General features: G+C 39.6%; 1 protein-coding gene across 2 annotated transcripts in view; it reads left to right on the forward strand.

The window, feature by feature from the left end:
• Window positions 1–19,471, forward strand: part of cd276 (CD276 molecule) — an 87,359-nt gene that overhangs the window by 25,463 nt on the left and 42,425 nt on the right. For both annotated transcript variants that reach the window (XM_028015459.1, XM_028015460.1), the window contains exons 3-4: window positions 114–464; window positions 4,231–4,527. In XM_028015459.1, the coding sequence (XP_027871260.1) occupies window positions 114–464; window positions 4,231–4,527 (648 nt within the window). The remainder of the gene's footprint in view (window positions 1–113; window positions 465–4,230; window positions 4,528–19,471) is intronic.

The following is a 19,471-nucleotide window of genomic DNA, read 5'->3' on the forward strand; positions in this document are numbered from 1 at the left end:
CACCAATGAACTTGTAAAGGAAAATGCATTGATGATTTTGCACATGAAATGATTGTCTGTGTGATTGATCTTATTGATTAAATCTCATGTATGCCTCACATTTTCTCTTGTAGCTAAGCTGAAAATTCAAGTCCCAGACCTACCAGTGGTGGCGTTGCATGGCAAAGATGTCACCCTCAAGTGCTCCTTCAGCCACACAAGTCCCTTCAATCTATCCGACGTGACTGTGTTCTGGCAGCTGACTGACACCAAGCGCAGCGTCCATGGGTTCTCCATGGGGCAGGACCAGCTGACGGAGCAGGCGGAGAGCTACGCCAACCGAACCAGCCTCTTCCTTTCCCAGCTGACCATGGGCAACGCTTCACTCCTACTACAAAGGGTGGCGGTTGCTGACGAAGGCAGCTATACCTGCTTTGTCAGAGTGCAAGGGCACGACAGCGCTGCCTTGCTGCTGCAGGTCGCAGGTGAGTTGAGTTGTGAGATCTGTGGCAGATGGGGTTAAGGGTGCTGCATTTTTGGGAGCAGTGTGATCATAAATATTCTGGTGATCAAAATTAAGAACAGTTCTTGAACACTTCACAATACAAGAGAAAAAATATAGAAGTTGTAGGGCTGGACAATAAACCAATTACAACATATACTGCTATATATACTGTATGTGTTCAATATAAATAGCTAATATATCTGATAGAAAATCCAATAATTTCACTGAACTCCAATCCAAAACTGCACAGCATTCTGGGGAACGTAGGCAGAAGAAAGGTTCAACCTCTCTATGCAAGGTCGGTGGCTCGTTCTTTGGTTACCTAGCAACAACCTGTGGAGTAACTTGTGCAGCAGCAGTTTAAAGTTTTGCCACAATGCTTCAAAACTGCTTAAAAATAAGAAAGAACAGCATGGAGTGAAAACTGGATAAAACAGAAAAAGTTAGACTACCAATTTGGCAGTATTTCAGATGTTTCAAACAAAAGAATTAATCAATATTTATTGACATCATCGACCAATATGAAACGCTCGTATTGTGATACGTTTTTCATCCATTTTCAACCTAATTAAATAGGCCATCCGGGGTTCGATTCACGAGCCTGGGGTTTTTTCCTCATGTCTTCTCCTCCTCTCTCTCACTTTGAATAAAGGCTACTAGAGCCTCACAAGGTCTTTATTTCTAAACAGCATCTTCATTTTGCAGCAATGACTGTGGCATGGAGAACAATTACAACTAAACTTCCTGATGGATGCAAAAGTCAACAATTAGTTGAAAGTGTACAGGTCCTTGCTTTGAATAACCTCAGCGCATCTCTAGTCTTGGTTGGCCGTCTTATTATTTAAGTGTTTTCAGTTCTGAGGGACTGCTTCGTCTGTTTTGCTGTGTGACAAACTGTTTTTCTCTGCCATGTAGATAAGAGACCCAATTCCTTTTGCACAAAACATTCTGGAAACAAAGATTCTACCTCCACCTTTCATTTATTTCTTTAGACTTTGTGCTCAGTCTTTTTAACAAACAGAATATTACCTTTGTGACCCAAAAACCATTACTTTCAGTGCCAAAGTAAACTTTGGATCACTTCTCTTTTCAGCAGTAATTTTCAACCATGCTAACAAGCCAATGCTAACACGCTTTCTGTTTCAGCTGAAATGACTTGCCAAACTCCCCTCCAACAATGCATGATTTATTATTGATTTTCTATAAATGCCAGGGAAGTCAGATGTTCTTTATTTTAATCAGTTTTCTTTCGTTGATGTTTTTTGTTTTTACATGGTGCCTCAGAGTATGTGCAATTTAACAAATATGTTTTGTTCGTTTTTCATTTTTTGATACTTTGGAATATGACTACAAAGGGATCTTGACATTTGGGAAATTCTAGGTTGTTAATTTTGATCTCCAGTGCATGTGGCAGGCAGTCACAAAATCCTGCAATATGAACCGGTGTTGTAGCTCTGTGTAAAATACCCAAATGGCTAAGCAAATCTCAAGATACTAGAATAACTCAGGTAATGAACTTTGCAAATGCCGATAAGGATGATTGTGTTTACAAAAACAAAACATATTTTTAACAACTTAAAATTAGAAACATATATTAAGTTAAATAAATTTGGACTTTTTAATCAAATATTGGAAGCACCTCGAGATGTTTCCAGCCCATAAAGCACAGGCGCAGTTTCTGAGATGTGTTCACTAAAGAAACAAAATAATAAATTTTTAAGAGATCACTGCTTATTGTGCCTTCTCAAACACCCCTCCCCCCCCACACACACACACACACATACACACAGGCCCACACACACACACTTATGGCGCAGTTGATTTAGGATAATTTCTTCCCACAAGATGTAAACAGGTAATAAACAGCTTCCTCTGGGCTGCCGAGGATTGTTTTTTTTTGTCAATACGCGCTGATTGTGGTCCTTGTCATGGTCAATATGTGCTGACTTTGATTATTAGCTGTTGTCACGGTCAATCAACCATCACTAACATCTTCCGTGCTGTGAGACCACACTGCCCCTCTTCACAGCTGAGAGCCTTTTATTTATTTATAATGATATTGTGTGCCTTCCCTTCCTTCTCACATTTCTATATCTGTTGTGAGATTGCTTCAGATTCTCCCAGGAAGGATGTGTATTGGGAGGTGTTGATAGCTAACATTTTTGGTCTGTCAGTGTGTCCTGCAGTGACAAATTGGTTTGATTTTATGGTGCGCATTATTAGATGTTCTATTTTTGGGCCGCATTTGCGCTTAGTACTGCAAACTTTCTTCACGCTGTGCTGAAAGAAAATGAAAGAGGGTCTTGATGAAAATCTGTAAGTCAAATGCACAGCTGGAGTCGGTGCTCATTCTGTCTCAGTGTTGAGAGCCCCACTTTTTAAAAAGCAGTAAAGACAAACGTATTTAATCTCAACTTCAGCTACTTCAACTTTTGGTTTGCTGTGCCATCATTGTCTCTTCCTTTCTTCCTTCTTTACTTGTGTTTTACCTTTCGGGTTTGTAAAAAGGTGTTACTCTCCAAGTCTGACAAAGGACCTTTCACATCCTTCCTTCTACATTTTTGGTGGCATGGGCTGTGCAGTCTCAGATTCCAGATGAGCTATCCATTTAGTGTTCTCCAAGGGACTGCCAGCCCTCTTTTTTGCTTCTGCTATGTGTCACCACCTCTAGAGGGCCAAATCCCTCTCAGGGAGTTGGCTTGGTTCTCTAGAGGGAGCATCTTCGGAGTAGAGCAGCATGGCATTACTGCTACCTGTAGAGGACGTCTCTCTCTGTATGATCTGAGGTTTTCTGATACACTAAGCTCCTTAAATATAATTAGGAACTTAATTGGAATCATGTCAGGCAATTTTGAGGGTGAAACTCGCTGCAGACAACCTGAAAAGAACATTGAGTAGGCATTTCTGCTGTCCTTTTGTCTCAATTGACTGTTTCATGAAACCAATACATCACACGTCTGCACAAAGAAACCCTTCTCTGCCTCAAGCAGTTCTGTCCCACATACATGAACTTTCACAGTTGAACCACAACCAAAGGAGTTGGGGCGCAGCACTCAGCAGGGTCAACATTGTTGTTGTTTTCCCCACACCTCTAGTAGAATTGTATGCATAATATTCTGTTTTTGGATACATTGTGATGTGAACATGGCTGATAATCATTTTCCAAATGTCACGTAAGTGTGGCACCCAGACACATAAAGACACGAGGAGCACGATTAAGAATCACATCCAGTACTTGCTAAAGAGAAGATGACCACACTATATGCAGACGCGGTACAACTCAAATGAAAATGTCTCATACAGCACACTGGAGAAACTATTTTACATGTTTTTATCTATGGGTGGAAGAAAACAAGCTGGTTGTTCCTTGCCGATGTCAAAAAGAGGACCGTTAAGCAAGTGCTAGTGAAGTTTTTTCCTAAGAAGAATTTAGATGAAGGTACTGATGAAACAATCTTGGGTCACATTGCATCAATAATTGATTTCTAATCACAAGAGCGACAACTCTTTTGGTAGTTGTCACCAGTACCAATAGAGCTGTCTATTTCAAAATTCAGTCACCTACTGTCTAGGTGCACTTAACTAATGACAAATTCAGTGTCTGTTTATGGCAAGAAATGATGCTCATGACACTCCTCCGGAGTCCTGATATGTTTTTATCTCAGATAAACCTGTCATCAGATCCTACTTACCATATATCATTAGTTGGCTTACTGTTAGCTATTGTTTGTGCTCTCCCCCTTCAGCTCCTTACACCAAGCCTGAGGTCACGTTGGAGCCTGAATCCAACCTGCGGCCTGGGGACGAGGTGGCCCTGACCTGTGTGGCCTATGGTGGGTATCCTAAGGCCGATGTCATATGGCAGGATGGGAGCGGACGCAACCTGACAGACAATATCACAACTTCAGTGGTGGCCAATGAACAAGGGCTGTTCACCATGACCAGTGTGCTAACCGTCGTGCTGGAGCCCAACAGCTCCTTCAACTGCAGACTGATCAACCCGCTGCTTAGTGAAGAACGCTCCATCTTTGTCACAGTCACAGGTGGGTAAGGGTTTTCTCAGCTACTCTGTACTGGTTGGTGTGCGTGTTTGAATTTTGTCACTACAGAATCTACAGACCAGTCTTGTTTCCAGTGGAGCATTTCCAGAGTTTCTCATTAAAATGTCATATACTTTTGTGAACCAGTCTGTCTGCCGAGTTTTCCTGCTGTGGAGTTTTAACACTGTGGAGTGTTTTTTGAAGCTCCATTGAAACCACTGGGAAATAAAGAACATTTTTTTTGCACTCCAGTAAGCTTTACCTGTCAGTTCTTTCGCATGGTTAAGTTAGATCAGTGGGGGATATTTTCTCTAAGTGTAGTCAAGTTGCTGTTTATCAAAAACTACAAAAAAATTAGCAGTATAATGAACATATGCAAAAAGGAAGTGAGTGGTTCTCTAGATGTTCTCTACATACAGGAATATATCAGCCATAGATTGGTTTCACATGTTTACCTTTCTCAAATCATTTATACTCTACTTGTGACAGCAACGATGTGATGATTTTAATGGTCGTTTCAGTCTCACCTCAAGGCACCACCCAGCCGTGTCTCCCTGGCCCTGCTGGTGTATTCTCTGTGTTAAATGTGACGAGAATGCCATGTAAGGGTGGGCTAGGGCTGGGTCTCTAATGGGAGCAGCACTGTGTGAAATGGCTCATAAATAAGAAGAGGTGGCCCAAGCTGGCTCTCTGCACTGTAGCTGGTGCTGGTACTGGTGCTCGGCCTGTTGAGACAGAGGTCGAGGCAGAGGTCAGGGAGTGCTGCTCCACTGGGCTGGGAAATGACTGTGCTGTCTGGAAACAGGATGGCCGATTGGCAGAACTGGACGGCTGAGTGAAGGTGGCCTTTCTAACAGTTTGCTTGCCCTCAAAACAGGACAGATAACCAGTCAGAAGGGCCAATGGGGAGGTGGGGGAGTATTAAGCACACAATGACAATACAAATATAACTAGAGAAACTGTTTTGGTAGTGTGTTGCTTTGGCTACCTTTGGTTTCTCCATTTTATGAGATTAATGCTCTTCTGTAGGTATGGTTGTAATCTATTGTTTAGTACCACTGCCGTGCCTTTCATTCATTTAGACGGCACATTTGTAAAATTATTGAGTAAGCCACTTAAATAAATTAGTGACGGGACTCTATTTAAAAATTTTAATCAACTTAATTGCAGGGTGTGTAACTAATTAATCTCAGTTCATTGCATTTTATTCAAAAACTATATATCGACTAAGCAACATTTTCAATTGAAAGGCCAGCTAAATTGTTGCATAAATTGACACAACAAAGATATTTATTGTTTTTAATCTGTTATTTAGGTTATTCACCCATCAGATGGATGCAAAGTGCTATAATATCCATTCCTATTATACCACTGATTATTCATGAAATTTATTTTTAAAAATACTTCTTTAGGAATGTGAAGTATGGTTCTGAAATTAGCGTCGGGGACATCTGTACTTGCTGCAATATAGTTGGCATTGAGATGGTATTTCAGGCTAGAATCGCTTCAGTGATAGGTCAACTCCTTTTAGCACAACTTGCACACGACAGTCTTTTCCAGAATCCCATCAGGTTGCTTTTTCTAAAAAGCAAAAATAAACTCCCTGTGGGGCAGGAGGAGCAGCTTTGTTGTCCATCGTTGTTGTTTGTGGATGACGTCTGTTCATCAGATTTACAGGCCTACCAGAAACACACAAATACAAAGGTTTTGGCCAGAACAGAAATGTGAGTAATTGCATTAAAGTTTTTATCTGTCTAATCAATTACTCGAAATGAACGCGTTAAAGTCCCTGCCATAACATAAATTATTTATTTATGTAACTTTGCATTTGTGCTGGTTTTCATTGCATGATCAGCACAGAGATTGTAAGCATGTCAAGCTAAACATTTTCTCTGTCCAGGTTTGGTTCCTTGGCATGGATGTAGAAGACACCAGTGGTGAACAGAGATACGATTCAGGGTCTTAAAATACAACAAACAATCATGGCATAAGCATAAAAGAGTCTAAAATGGTCAGCAGGAACGTTGCTCATTTTTTTTGGAATGACAGCCAAGGGACACGCTGGAGTGGCATCAAAGGACAATCAAATATATTACTGCTGCGGCTCATAGGAAATTAATGTCATTACCTTTAGCCTGAGTGTCACGGACCTCTTATTCTTCTGACTGATTTATTCTTAAAATTAAAAAAAAAAAAGTAACATCACAAATCATATCCTAAGAGTTATTCGGTTTTACTCTTTCTTTGGATTCAGAAGCAGTAGGTGTTAATATTTCATGTAGTTGTCATTTGACTGGCACTGGTTCTTTCAATCTGGCAGACTGATTCCAATTTTGACTGGTTCAGATTTTTTTTAATCCAAGGAGTATAATAAATACAAGAGAAATGTGCTGCATGTTCCTTAATAGAGTTTGTGTTGTTGAATCCAACCCCTTAAAAAAGGATTTCAATTTTATCCCTATTCATGTATCAAAGGATGTGTCCATAATCATTATCTGAGAGTCACCGAGCTTCAAACCAGTGCATAAAATATTATGAATGCTGTTGACTGTTGTGTTCATAGAAATCTGTTCACAAAATGGTGCAAATTCTTAGTTTGATGCATTTTTATAGGAAAAAAACTGATTGCAGTGTTTCTAATCACAAATCAGAGCTGATTGCAGGAAGATTTGCTGAGCCTAATCTCTATCTGATTGACTGGTGCATTACTAGCTGTTGTGTCTATTTGCTAGTTTAATTTCAGTGTGATAACACAAAATTTCAAAAAACAATCCAGCAAAAGCCTCATTCACAAAATAAAGGATATTATTTTGAAAATAAGTGTTTGATCCCCAAACAAAACATGTCTTAGAACTGGGCAGACAACTCTTTTTCTGGCAAGCATAAGATATTTCTGACTGATAAGCAGACGTTTTACACGCCTTAGGATGAATTTTGATCAACTAATCTTGTCAGAAACTTTAGGCGTATTGTTGCTTATTGACATGACTTCCACAACCTTAGTTTATTTCTTTAGCCACTGCTTTGTTACCCAGTTCTTGTAAGACTGAAAGGACGAAATCATAACCCATCTTTACTCTTTCATATGAGGGAAGAACATTCTCGTCCAAGAGTTTTTAAAAACAGTGTGTAGAGTTCACTCTGTCACCTCTAGGGGTGGTGATATGAACTTCAGTGTTCATCATGATATTTTGTGTTATCTATTGCAAAACTGAGAAATGGGGGTGATAAAAAATAGTAGATTGTATGTCTATGACCAACTTGATGATTATAGAGACTACTTCAGGACACCACAAACATAAAAAAACACAAAATTTTATAGCTATTAATAGTAATCGCCACTTTCATGGAACCTACATAAAATAAATGAATACATAAAAAGTAACAATCCCAGTGATACATTTAGTTTTTTGGAGGTTTCTATACATCATAGTTCTCCTAATAATTCAAGATTCTCATGATAAAAATAATAATTTTGCACCCTTGGTTGCAACCACTTCTGTTTGGTTTCCAGGAAGATGCTGCCTGAGTCAAACTCATTATTTCTCCTCCTACAAATGGATGGGTCAGATTGAGCTCAGTGTTGGTATCATTCAGCCACATCACATTTCCTCAAGCCTTAGCTGAATCATTGAAATGTTGCTTTGGAAAGCTTTAGACAGACATGCATATGTTCTGTACCCGAAGGATGCAAGGTGGCAATACGTTACAGTGCAGTGCCTTACCAGCTGTGTTTTGGTGATTGCCTTCATGGTAATGACGAAGCTCCTCCAGTGTGGTTTCGTATTGAAAAATCTCGCATGGATTTCCAGGTTTTTAATAAGCAACAGCTTTCAAGCCTTTGGCAGATCTACTATCTTGTCCCCGACATCCTTGGCCCATTGTGCCATTGTGCTGGGGAGGTTGGAGTGGAAGAAATTGATCCAGTCAAGAGGTGTACTTTAGCCACATAAAGAGTTGTGATCAGGCGTATCTGTAATTGATTTGAATTATTGATCTTTGTGCTACATGACAACATTCGGTCTTGTTGGTAGGGGGTCAAATGCTTGTTTCACTTTCATTCATACCACTTTAAGAAATGGCTTTCTTCTGTTTTGTTTGTTGATGTTCTCTCTCTTGCCATTAAAATGAAACTATTAGGAGACATTGGAGCTTTTCTTTTGAATGAGAGCAAATTGACAAAATTAAAAATAAACAAACAAAGATACCAAGGAGTTTTCCATCTCAAGTAATTGGTTCTTATAAACCTGACAGGCCTATTAGTACATGAAATGATAAATAAAATCAGACAAAATCAACATACCCCACTAAAGAAAAGAACCAAGAGCAAAGTGAAAGTCTGAAGAGAACTGAAGCTGCTTAAATGTTATGCAGCAAAGACTCTTTCAAGGGACGGCAAAGGAAACAAATCCACCAGTAAACCTAGGGAAAACCTGTAATTAAAGCATCGGTGACTGTGGTTTTCTGCAACTGGGTGCACATGAATAAGAGTCATTTCTCAGCTGGAGTGCTACAGCGCAGCTTGATGATGGCCCAAGCTGTTTGTAAATACACAGAAGATTTATAGTATAGCGCGTGGCAAGATACAAGGGGGGCTTGTTTGAAATAAACCCACGTTTGCGTTTGTTTACAACAGCTGGTGTGTGCTTAACAGTTTCTGTAATTAATTTTGACCGAGCAAAACTCTTCTGCTGGAATTGCTTGGTTGGTAAAAACAAATTTGTCTGCGGTATGCACTATAAAATGAACACACAAACACACTTTCCCAACCTCTCAGGCAGTGGTGAATCCAAATATGTGCGTTGATGAAATCTGCTTAACATTCTGAAGGGTCCATGAAAGAAGGAGGAAAAACTGAGAGAAACTGGAAAGTTGCAGAAAAATAGAGAGAGAGAGAGTGAGAGTGAGGCTGGGGCTGGTAGAGAGGAGCAAGCATGTTAAAAATTTCACACTCTTCCCAATCTCTGATTGAAAAATTACAATTCTAATACCAATCTCCCCCAGGCAGAACAGGAGTTTGACAAGGTTAATTCTGAGAAAATGAACCCTTTACCCATACCAAGCGGAGCACTGTGTGGTCTGCGAGTTGAGTCAATGGCAAGTCAACCAAGTTAATGTCACACTTTTTTTTTCCAGAAGTACCACGAGTTAAACTGGTTGGCTGTATAATCACGGCACATGCACTCAAAGGTTTCCAGACGGATTTGTGAAAACACGCCGCAGAGTGCTGGTCAGGTTTCATCAGCGGCTTGGAATGGGAAGCGTTTGTGTGTTTGGCATATTGATAGATTTGCAGAGGGAAGCGAGGCTCGGATGCGGGGAGACCCACAGGAACAGCTGGTATTAATGAAGAGTCGAGTGATGGAAAGGAGCTGCTTCGGTCTTCAAATGAACCGTGGCCTGTCTGCATGCATGGACAATGTGTCTGAGCGCCGATTCCCTCCCTTCTCTACACCCTCTGGTCTCGTGCTCCGACCCTGTTCTGAACATTTTCCTCTGCTTTAAAAGAAAGAGGGAGAAAATAGGGCCAATGGGAGCCTTTAAAGATCCAGGTCTGCACTCTATGGGTTTTGTACGGTTTTCTATATGCGAATTTTTAATGCGTTTCATCTACAGCTGCAGTGTGAATGCTGCAGTGAGCTGTCTGATGGCTTGGGTTTCATGGCCTGTCACTGAATCCCCCCGTCCACCCGTTTCACCCCCTCCATCAACCCCCTCCACTCCGTCTGCTTCTTCTCTCAATGAGGATGGCGCCATTTCCCCAGCATCACTCTGCTGGCACAGCATTTACAGTGAAAAGTGTGTGGATGGAGATAGAGTGGGGAAGGGAAGTAGATACAGAGATGAGCCGGGGCGATAGAGAGAGGGAGCTACAGAGTGGGGTTTAGAAGAAGAAGGAGAAGTGGATGACAGAAAGCAAGATGGAGACAACGACATTTGCTGAGCTCAGAGCTGTGATATGATGGCCTGATGGGCTTCAGATAGACTCACTGATGAGCAGCAAGACCACCCCGCCCTCCCTGGAAGAATTGTTACTGAATCCCACTCTGTGGTTTGCTATAATCCCGCTACAACTTGGCCACATTTGTACAGTGCACTTAGCAGCAGAGCAGATGTCTTTTATGCTACATTTTTCAAGAATATTAGTCATGCCAGTTTACAACTTGGTGTACAATTTTAGGCGACTGTGGCTCTGTGGGAAGAGTAGTGGTGTTGTGATCAGAAGATTGCAAGTTCGATTTCAGCTACTTTCCTTCAGTTCAGAATAAAAAATTATATACTGCTGCCAAGATATTATAACATTGCTGAATATAGTAGTAACAGTCCTATTATTATAACATTCATTTATAGCTCATTTATTCTTAGTTTGATTCACAAATTTGAGCAACAAACTGATTATATACCAATCATTTTAGTTTATGAATGCCTTTTACCTCGACTGTTCAATCATTTTTTCCATTCTGCTAACACAAGTAACACCAAGCCTATATTAGCAGGCTAGTTAGTTGGGCAAGCTGCCCAGCTAACTATTTAGCTAAGGAACTGGTACCTGGCTTGTACTAGCAAGCTAGTAATAGCTGCCCAACTAATTAGCTAAGCTACTAATACCTTGCTGGCTAGGCCAACTAACTATCCTGCTACATTTAGCTGGTACACCAGAAGCAGGTGCCATATATACAAAATCTATTAGTCCTTGACACAGACTGCTGCATGTCTTCCCGTCTTTCTCACATTGCCTGTTTCCTGGCTGATTACTGTGAATAAAGGCTAGTTTTGGAAAAATACAAAAACCCCAACATTAACTTAACAGGAATGATGGGTGGCATCCCTTTCCACAACAAAATTATGTTTTTCTCATGACTTCAAATATTTCCAGACAGTGTAATTTGTGTTTCTTATAAGTGCTTTAGCCTTCTTTTAACCAGCTTGTCAGCAGTAAGCAGCAACTGGTCAGGGTGGGGCAGCGCTGCTTTAAAAGTGTTTCCTTTGCAGTTTTACTAGCACACTTTTCATCAAAAAATGTGTGTTTTCTTAAATTGATGTTTTCATCAAGCAGATTTATTTTCATAATTCCAATTTGCGGCGTAATATGGTCAATGGAAGCCCAGCTTCCATTGACCATGGTATTTTATGTATCTCTTTAACTACTTCACTATTTGCAGCGAAAGCCAAGCAGCATGCATGCAATGAACTGCATGCCATGGTAACATGGCATTAACACCTTTTTTGAATATTAAAAAACCTATTGTGTTTAAGAGCTAAGTCAGAAATAGCGTTTATGGATTTTGCAGAAAGTATCAGCTTTTACTGCTGTTCTATGTGGTTTAATTTAAAAATAAACGCCAGGAAGACAGGAAGTGGTGAGCTCATGTTTGTCTGAAATCAAACAAATCCAAAATTAAAGCTAACCCTAGACCTTTAAACATTGTTTTTGCAATATTTTTATAGCGCGTGTCGAACGCTCTTCATTCCTCTGGTCCAGCAAAATTATTATACCGATTTAACACTCAAACCCAGTCGGACGCTGCCCGCCCCTTTGTGAGCTCATACCAATGAGCCAGAATGTGCATATGCTGGTGAAGTCATCCCAGAGTTAATTACTTTATTTTTAGAATTTCACCTTTCAAGCCCCCTTTTTAATAGATATTTTCATAGAACACATACATTTTAAACAAGCCTTCACTCGACAAATCAACGTTAAAAAATCCGCTTTAATTGCCGCAGAAACATTGACCTTTGTCTTGCAGATACATTTCAGTGGTGTGTAATAATATTTTTTTTTCTTTCTCCAGTATCAGAGGTTTTCTAGCTTCTAATTATGTTGTCAGAGTTTAAGTCTGATGTGACTTTACCTTCTAAATAGCTGCTGTCATGTTATGGAAACCTTGTGTTTAGCTGATTCTTCTCCAGGTAGTTTATTCAAAGCAGATGAAGACGTGGGAACATAGTGAGAAGAAGTAGATAAAGAGTAGATACTCTATCGATGGGTCACATTATGGGCTAAAACTGTGCGGACACTGTCCTGAGAAATGTGTGTCCACCCGTAGAGTGTCCGTACCTCAACAACTGTCTTTGGTTCTTCGGCCGACAAACTCTCCAACCTCAGTCAGACCTCAGTTCCACAAAGTCTTCTAATAACATTTTTAGCACACATTATTCTTTTTCTCCTTGACACTGCAGATATTGGAGGAGAGTTTTAAACATTTATATGTCTTAAAAACATTGCTGTAGCAGCACAGTCTTGCCAAAGGGCCAAACAGAACAATGCTGAGCCACTGTTTGGCAGAGCTCTCCGCTGTTCTGTTTCCGCACTGAGATTTACACATTCAATATTTTACAAGCATATTTGTGCCTTCTATCAACTTAGAAGCTCTTCAGTTGCACAGCCTTAGATACAAAGTTTATTTATTTATTTTATTTTATTTTTTTCCCCTTCTCGTTACCGTGCCGGTCCATGTTCTCCCTGAACAAGAACTAATTTAAATGCAATTAACAGAGTCTTCAGAGAAACAGAAAGCAGCAATATAAATGGATCTGTTGTCAGTAGAGCAGCGAGCGGGCAACTTTCTCAACTAAGCACTGTATTAATTAGGGCCTGGTGAACAAATAGGTCTTCTTTCTCTTGCTGAATGCAGCCTCTGTCTTATCAGGAGGCCAGCTAGGAAAACAACCAAATAGCCAGACGAAGTAATGTGGAGCATCTAAAACAAACCCAAGCAGGCAGCAATGGCTGCATTGTAAGCACATTAATTCCCATCAGGATTAATAAGCGAGGGTACTTGTAGGTGTCACTGGTGTTAAAACGTTTTGAGTGGCTTTTCCGGAGCTTCCATTACAAGAAAGTTTTATCTTTGTATTATTTCCACAACAATGCCATTTATCACGTTTCCAGTTTTTTTTTTTTTTTTTCCCCGTGTAATTCTTGCCAGCAGCTCTGAGGGACTGCTGGGTTTGATTCAGTTGTGTTCAGTTTGTGGTCTGCAAGGCTCTTTTAGAGCAGAACAGTCAAAAAGATGAAGAGCTTCCTCTCTTTTAGGCCGGGATTTACTCTCTCTGATCATTCCACAACCATTTGTCCATCTCAACATCGAGTCTAAAAGCCTTTTGGCAATGTCTCCCTGTCAAAGTCATTTCCTTGGCACTGCTCAAAGCTGAGTTAAGATTAAGAATGTTTTTTGGACATTTAGGGACATATTTGCAAAGGAATTTGCATTTGTTTCAAACTGAGATCCAAGAGCAGATCTGCTGCAACAAAGACCTCTCTCTGCACTCAAGATTTACATGAGGCAATACGTGTTCATGCATTTTGGTCAAACTCTGGCTATTGTTATGTTTAAGCCAAATTAAATTGATTCAGATTCTTGAACAATCAGTCATATGTGACAAATATTGTGACATAAATATCCTCTGCTGGAAGCGGAGGGCGGCCTGTTTTGCAACTTTGCAAAGAACTTGTCCGGGATCTCTTCTTGTGAGGTCTGCCTAATAATTTTATTTTGATTTCATCCCAGTTCAGTTTGTTTATGTGGCACCAATTCACAACAAATGTCGTCTCAAGGCAGACATTTACAAAGAATAAATGCTGAAATTTGGAATACAAATCTTATGATTGTGGAAAGACGTCAAACATGCTGAAGACAGGGAACTTAAATAACTTAAGTCAGAGGAAACGTTTTTTTTGTTATGAATGTTATGAAATCTTGTTTTTTTTGTGTAGACTACATTCATCAATCTTGTGACTTGATGCATTTTAACATCAGACAAAGCTCTTTATCTCCAAATTAGTCGGTTAAAGATAAACACAGTTTCACCATGTAGGATAACTTTCTGATATAGAAATCCCTTTATGATGCATTTCTCCAGTCAGATGTTGCTCATAAAGCTTTAAGAGACATTGTCAAATTGGTACCTCTAGTTCTCTTGTATATATGCATATATCACTCTTGTAATTAAAGTGATATATGCATATATAATGATATAATAAATCAATCAATCAATCAATAAAATTTTATTTGTGTAGCACATTTCAGCAGCAAGGCATTTCAAAGTGCTTTACATCATAAAAAAAACAAAAACACAAAATCATGCAACATAGAATCAACAATCAAAACATTACAGTAAGTCAAATACCATTAAATTCATAATTGATTGTATTTCAAATAAACTCTAAACAGGTGGGTTTTTAGTCGAGATTTAAAGGAAGTCAGTGTTTCAGCCATTTTACAGTTTTAAATATTCTTCCTCTATCTTTTTGATCTCTTTTGCATGGGTTGTGTTTTCGGCTGAGGAACTGCAACCGGAGGGTAAAATAAAAAGTTTTAAATTTCCCCCATCTGCTCGATCCGATGGGCGTGTTTGTGTTGGCTTGTATTTTGTGGATTCTGCACTGCGGCTTCATCTGTACAAGTTCATCTAGGAGTATCTTCTTCTCATTTTGGGTCATCATCTCCTGAGCACAAGGTCTAAAAGAGGCATAGTCTCGAAGCAGTGAGGTCTCACCCTGCTCGGTTCCTCAAACCGCTCTGTGACATCTTTATGTCTGGTCCCGGACTAATGGGAAACTACCTCTCTTCGTCCTCCCTGGCTTGCCGTTTCAGGAAACTGTATTTATGATGCCAGTAAACACACAAAAGCCTTCTTTTTACCGCCGATCAGGCTCATTTTTTTGATCTGAACTCACAGCAAGGACTATCACTAGGACCAGCAGGGTCCTGCAGCATGCATTTCACACGGCTACCTCTAAATCCTGTAAGAGAGATTGGTTTCAGTAGGTCTGGCATCAGTCTTGGCTTCACAATATGAAATCATATTAGCTGCAGCTTCCTCCGGTTATGGTGAGGATAGCCTCAAACGAACCTCTAGGCACACCTTCAAAGTTTGGTTGTTTAATTATTCAGCCCATTCATTTGATGTTTAAACTACCCCAGATAGCACTATGAGTTATTGTCCTGTGAAGGATGTTTGCACACTCAGTAAATTGCTTTGTTCTGTGCATGCAAACAGTTCAGATTAGAGCTCGGTTCTACAAAGAGACCATTGCTCAATGCTTTAATGTGGTTTTAATTAAGAGGTGTTGAGACATTTACCTTATTCGCAGCATAGGTGACTCTTTTTTGTAATAGCTACAGAAACCAGTAATTGATTGCCAAGCGGGAAACGGAGGTCGGGAGTTGAGTATTGGTGTCTTCCTGGGCCGGAGGAGTTTTGAGGAGGTTTAGCGATTAGCTGGCTCTCCTCCTTTTACCTGACAACTTAATACATAAATACCTGCAGAGATATGACGTAAGAAACTCGCCCACCAGAACAGCCCTTAGTTTTAAGCCCTGATGTCAAATATCACAGTAGCGACTCTGGTTAAGCTGAGCTGCGGTTGTGCTCCTCGTGATACCAGTTTGAATGCATCGCAGCCTGTTTTAATCTTCAGGAGGGATTAATATCTTCCCGCTGGTTTGGACTTTATAGCTACTCCTGCCCTCCCTTTCTCCCCCCCGACATAGACACACACACCTCCAGAGTCTGACAAAGTAGTGCTCATTACAGACAAACTGCTCCACTTACCTTTAATAAAATAGTCACCTGTGTTTAATTTCATCACCAGCCTTTTGCATGAGTGTTGCAGCTGTAAGAGCAATTCCCCTTTCAATGGCAGACAGCTCAGTGACCCACACCACAAGAGTGTGTCACATCCATAATGCGTCTGTCTCGGCGCTTCCACCCACTTACTCCACCAGATGAGGAGCGACACCGGCTGTGGATGTGAGGTTGTTTGTCCGATTGTTGTGGTTAAATAGGGGTGCGGTCTTGTGAGTGTCTCAGACTTGCATTGTGTTGGGGAATTGCTGTCCCTTTGTCTAAATGTAAGAAATCAACTTGCAGGCAACTCTAAACACCATGCTGTAAAACATCATGCTAAAAAGGAACAATAGGTGTTAAGTGATGATTTTTTTTTTTTCACCTGCTTTTGTGCCCACCTACAGATATTGCATGTCAATTCTGGCAGACTGACGGCACGATTCGAGTCTTGGCTGCACATCAGAAGGCGCACAAAGTGTAGAAGGGGATTTTTTCATTCTTTTTTACTGGCTCCATAAAAACACAGCAATGAGTCATTTTGCTTTTCACATCATTACGTCACTTTCACGGTCAATCAAACCTAATTTCAAAGACTGCTTAAAGAATCTTGTGACACCTTAACATACTATGCAAATGCAGCCGTCTCGTGTGGAAACACATGAAATAAACGAAAGACACATATTCTAGAACAGGAACTAACAATTAATAAAGCAAAAATAAATGTTAAAGATCACAATATTTCTGATGGAGTGCAGTAAAAACAATACAGGACAAGAATAAAAGAGTAAAAATCATTTCCAAATTTCTACATCTATGAATAAGAAAAGAAAACGATACAAATAGATAATTACTAACTTATTACTAAGAATAACAATAAATAATAATAATAAGAAGAGATGCTTTTAGTTTGTTTTTAATAACATCAACACCATCAGCTGCCCTCGGGTCATTAGGAAGGGTTCAAAGGTCAGTGGTGTAATAAGAGAAGCTGTTTTAGCCCTTACTTTATTTACAATAGATCCCAGGAAACCTGAGGGGTTTAGGAAAACTACAAGAGTAAATAAAATCTTGGACCAACAATAATAACACAAACGCTCTAAAACATCCTAAAATGAATCACAGCAATTATTGGAATAAATTCTACAGAATCGTATTAAATCTCTGTGTTGGAGAATATTGCTAAAGGAAAACTTTAGCAATATTATTGCCCTGAAATTTTGTGATGACTCAGTTTGTCTTGAGTCACGGCAACATAGAGCTGCAAATCAACATAGTTGTTAAAATGAACGCCATGTCCTCTGACAGACATGTGTCTCTATAAATCAAAATGAGTGGGACCTGAAATTGAACCCCGGGTTGCTCCTTAGCTTAATTTATAATATTCAAATGAACAAATGTGAACTTGACAGAGTTTTTTTCAGTACTTAAGTTTAAATGGGTCCCCACAAATCAAAAGATGAGCAAGTAGACCAAGAAGACAAAGTAACGATGACCAAATATAGCGTAAAAATAATCTATTGCCCGTTTGATTTTTTGTTGTTGATTTTTTTACAGTAGTTCTCCAAATATCTGATGTTGTAGATAAGAAGCACTTTGTTAAAGTAATGGCCACAGTAGAAGACTCACATTTACTTTGATTTTATTTAGAAAATGCTCACCAAGCGTCAACATTGCCTGTGGACTGGCTACACCTGAGATCATCCTACTGCAGTTACTGAACAACCTTCAGGTTTTTTGCTTTGATCAAAGACAGCCAAACTCCACTTGAACTTAATCCGCCTTCTGATTTGTTTTATCATGTAAAAAAAAAAAAAAGTCAAACTTTTTTTGAAAAAAATTTCTATTTGTTGTCATTTCTTCTTGTTGTCTTTTCATGGTTTATGTGGAAAAGAAAGGCAGTGAAAGCTAACCATTTTAACAGATCTAGGTCTCAGTTTCATGAGCTCTCATTATTAGATAATACATAGAAGTGTCTTAATCTGTGCATAAACTAATATGTTTGTCATCTCCCTTCTTTTTCTTTTGAGAAAGTTGCAACCCATGTGGAACATTGGTGGGAACGTGTTGTCTTTGATTCCTTTCCCAGCCCGAGGCTGAGCGTTTTCTCAAGCTAAATAACTTAGCTACACACAAGTTGTAAGTCTGCGATTAGCTTTGTTCCACTAAGGGAGATTTACAGAGCCATTCTCAGTCTGTCCAAGGCATCATATTTTAAAAGTGCTTGAAGGAAACAAAGTATATTTAAGCAATAACCCACGAACAGCTGTATTTGACAGTGAGTTTCGGAACAGCTTCGAGGCATTGTTAGATTCATATGAAGGAACTGAAACGCAACGACTTCAAGGGCCTTTTTGCTTCTGTCAAATGAGTCCAATAAAAGCAATAATGTAAATGTTCCATAAATGTCCTATGGTAACTTAATCGCTTTGATAGATTGCGATACTGTCACTAAGAGGGAAAAGGACTTCTGGTTAAAACAAGTATTTTATTTTATTTTTTACAAGAATGGAATTATTAGTCGATTAGAAGTATTTTACCAGATGCGTGAAACAGGAATGAAGCCCCTCTTTAATGATTAAACTCAAGGGAATTGTAGCAGATAGAAATCATTCTGGTAATCCTTACTGACCTAACTAAGAATAAAAGTTTAGTTTCATCTAACATTAGGCAGTAACAAAAAAGGTTAGTTGTACAATAACTAAATATCTAGTATTTATTTACAGAGGCAGTCGTATCAGAGACAATTCTTTTATAAATGGCTCCTAAAATGTTGAATATGGGAGTGGCTGACTAAGGGTGCATTCACACCAGACCTGTTCAGTCCAGACTGTAGCGCAGAGCATTCTGGGTAAATACAAGCAAAACAAATGTGCTAGTCTATCTAACCGAACCAGCTGAAAATGTAACAAATGTTGCAGTTTTGGTCATCAATCGAACAGAGTCTATCGCGCTATCAGGTGTGATTACGTTTTGAGAAGCTAATGCTCAGGTGAGCTATAACTGTAGATCTCATGAATGTAAAACAGCTGCACATGGAGAGCAATTGGAAAAAAGTTTAAACCATTTCCAGTCTTTGGCATCATCATAAATGCTGGAAGTGCTGCCAAGAATTTGTGGGAATACATATAAATATATATATACTGTATATATATATGTACAGTATATACATTTACCAAAGAACATATTACAGACTTCTGCTTCTCTCTCACTGGTTTTCACACTGAACCGACAGACGGATCCTGCAGACAGGGCAGCGGTAGGAAAGTAGGCGTACTTGTTAACAAGTGGGTTAACAATAGACAGGTTACCCTGAGAGGCCTCTCTGCACTGCAGATATTTAAGCGCTAGAAGCAAGTTCCTGTCCAGGCAAGTG

The sequence above is a fragment of the Xiphophorus couchianus genome, chromosome 4 (genome assembly GCF_001444195.1).
Source record: "Xiphophorus couchianus chromosome 4, X_couchianus-1.0, whole genome shotgun sequence".
Taxonomy (NCBI): Eukaryota; Metazoa; Chordata; class Actinopteri; order Cyprinodontiformes; family Poeciliidae; genus Xiphophorus; species Xiphophorus couchianus.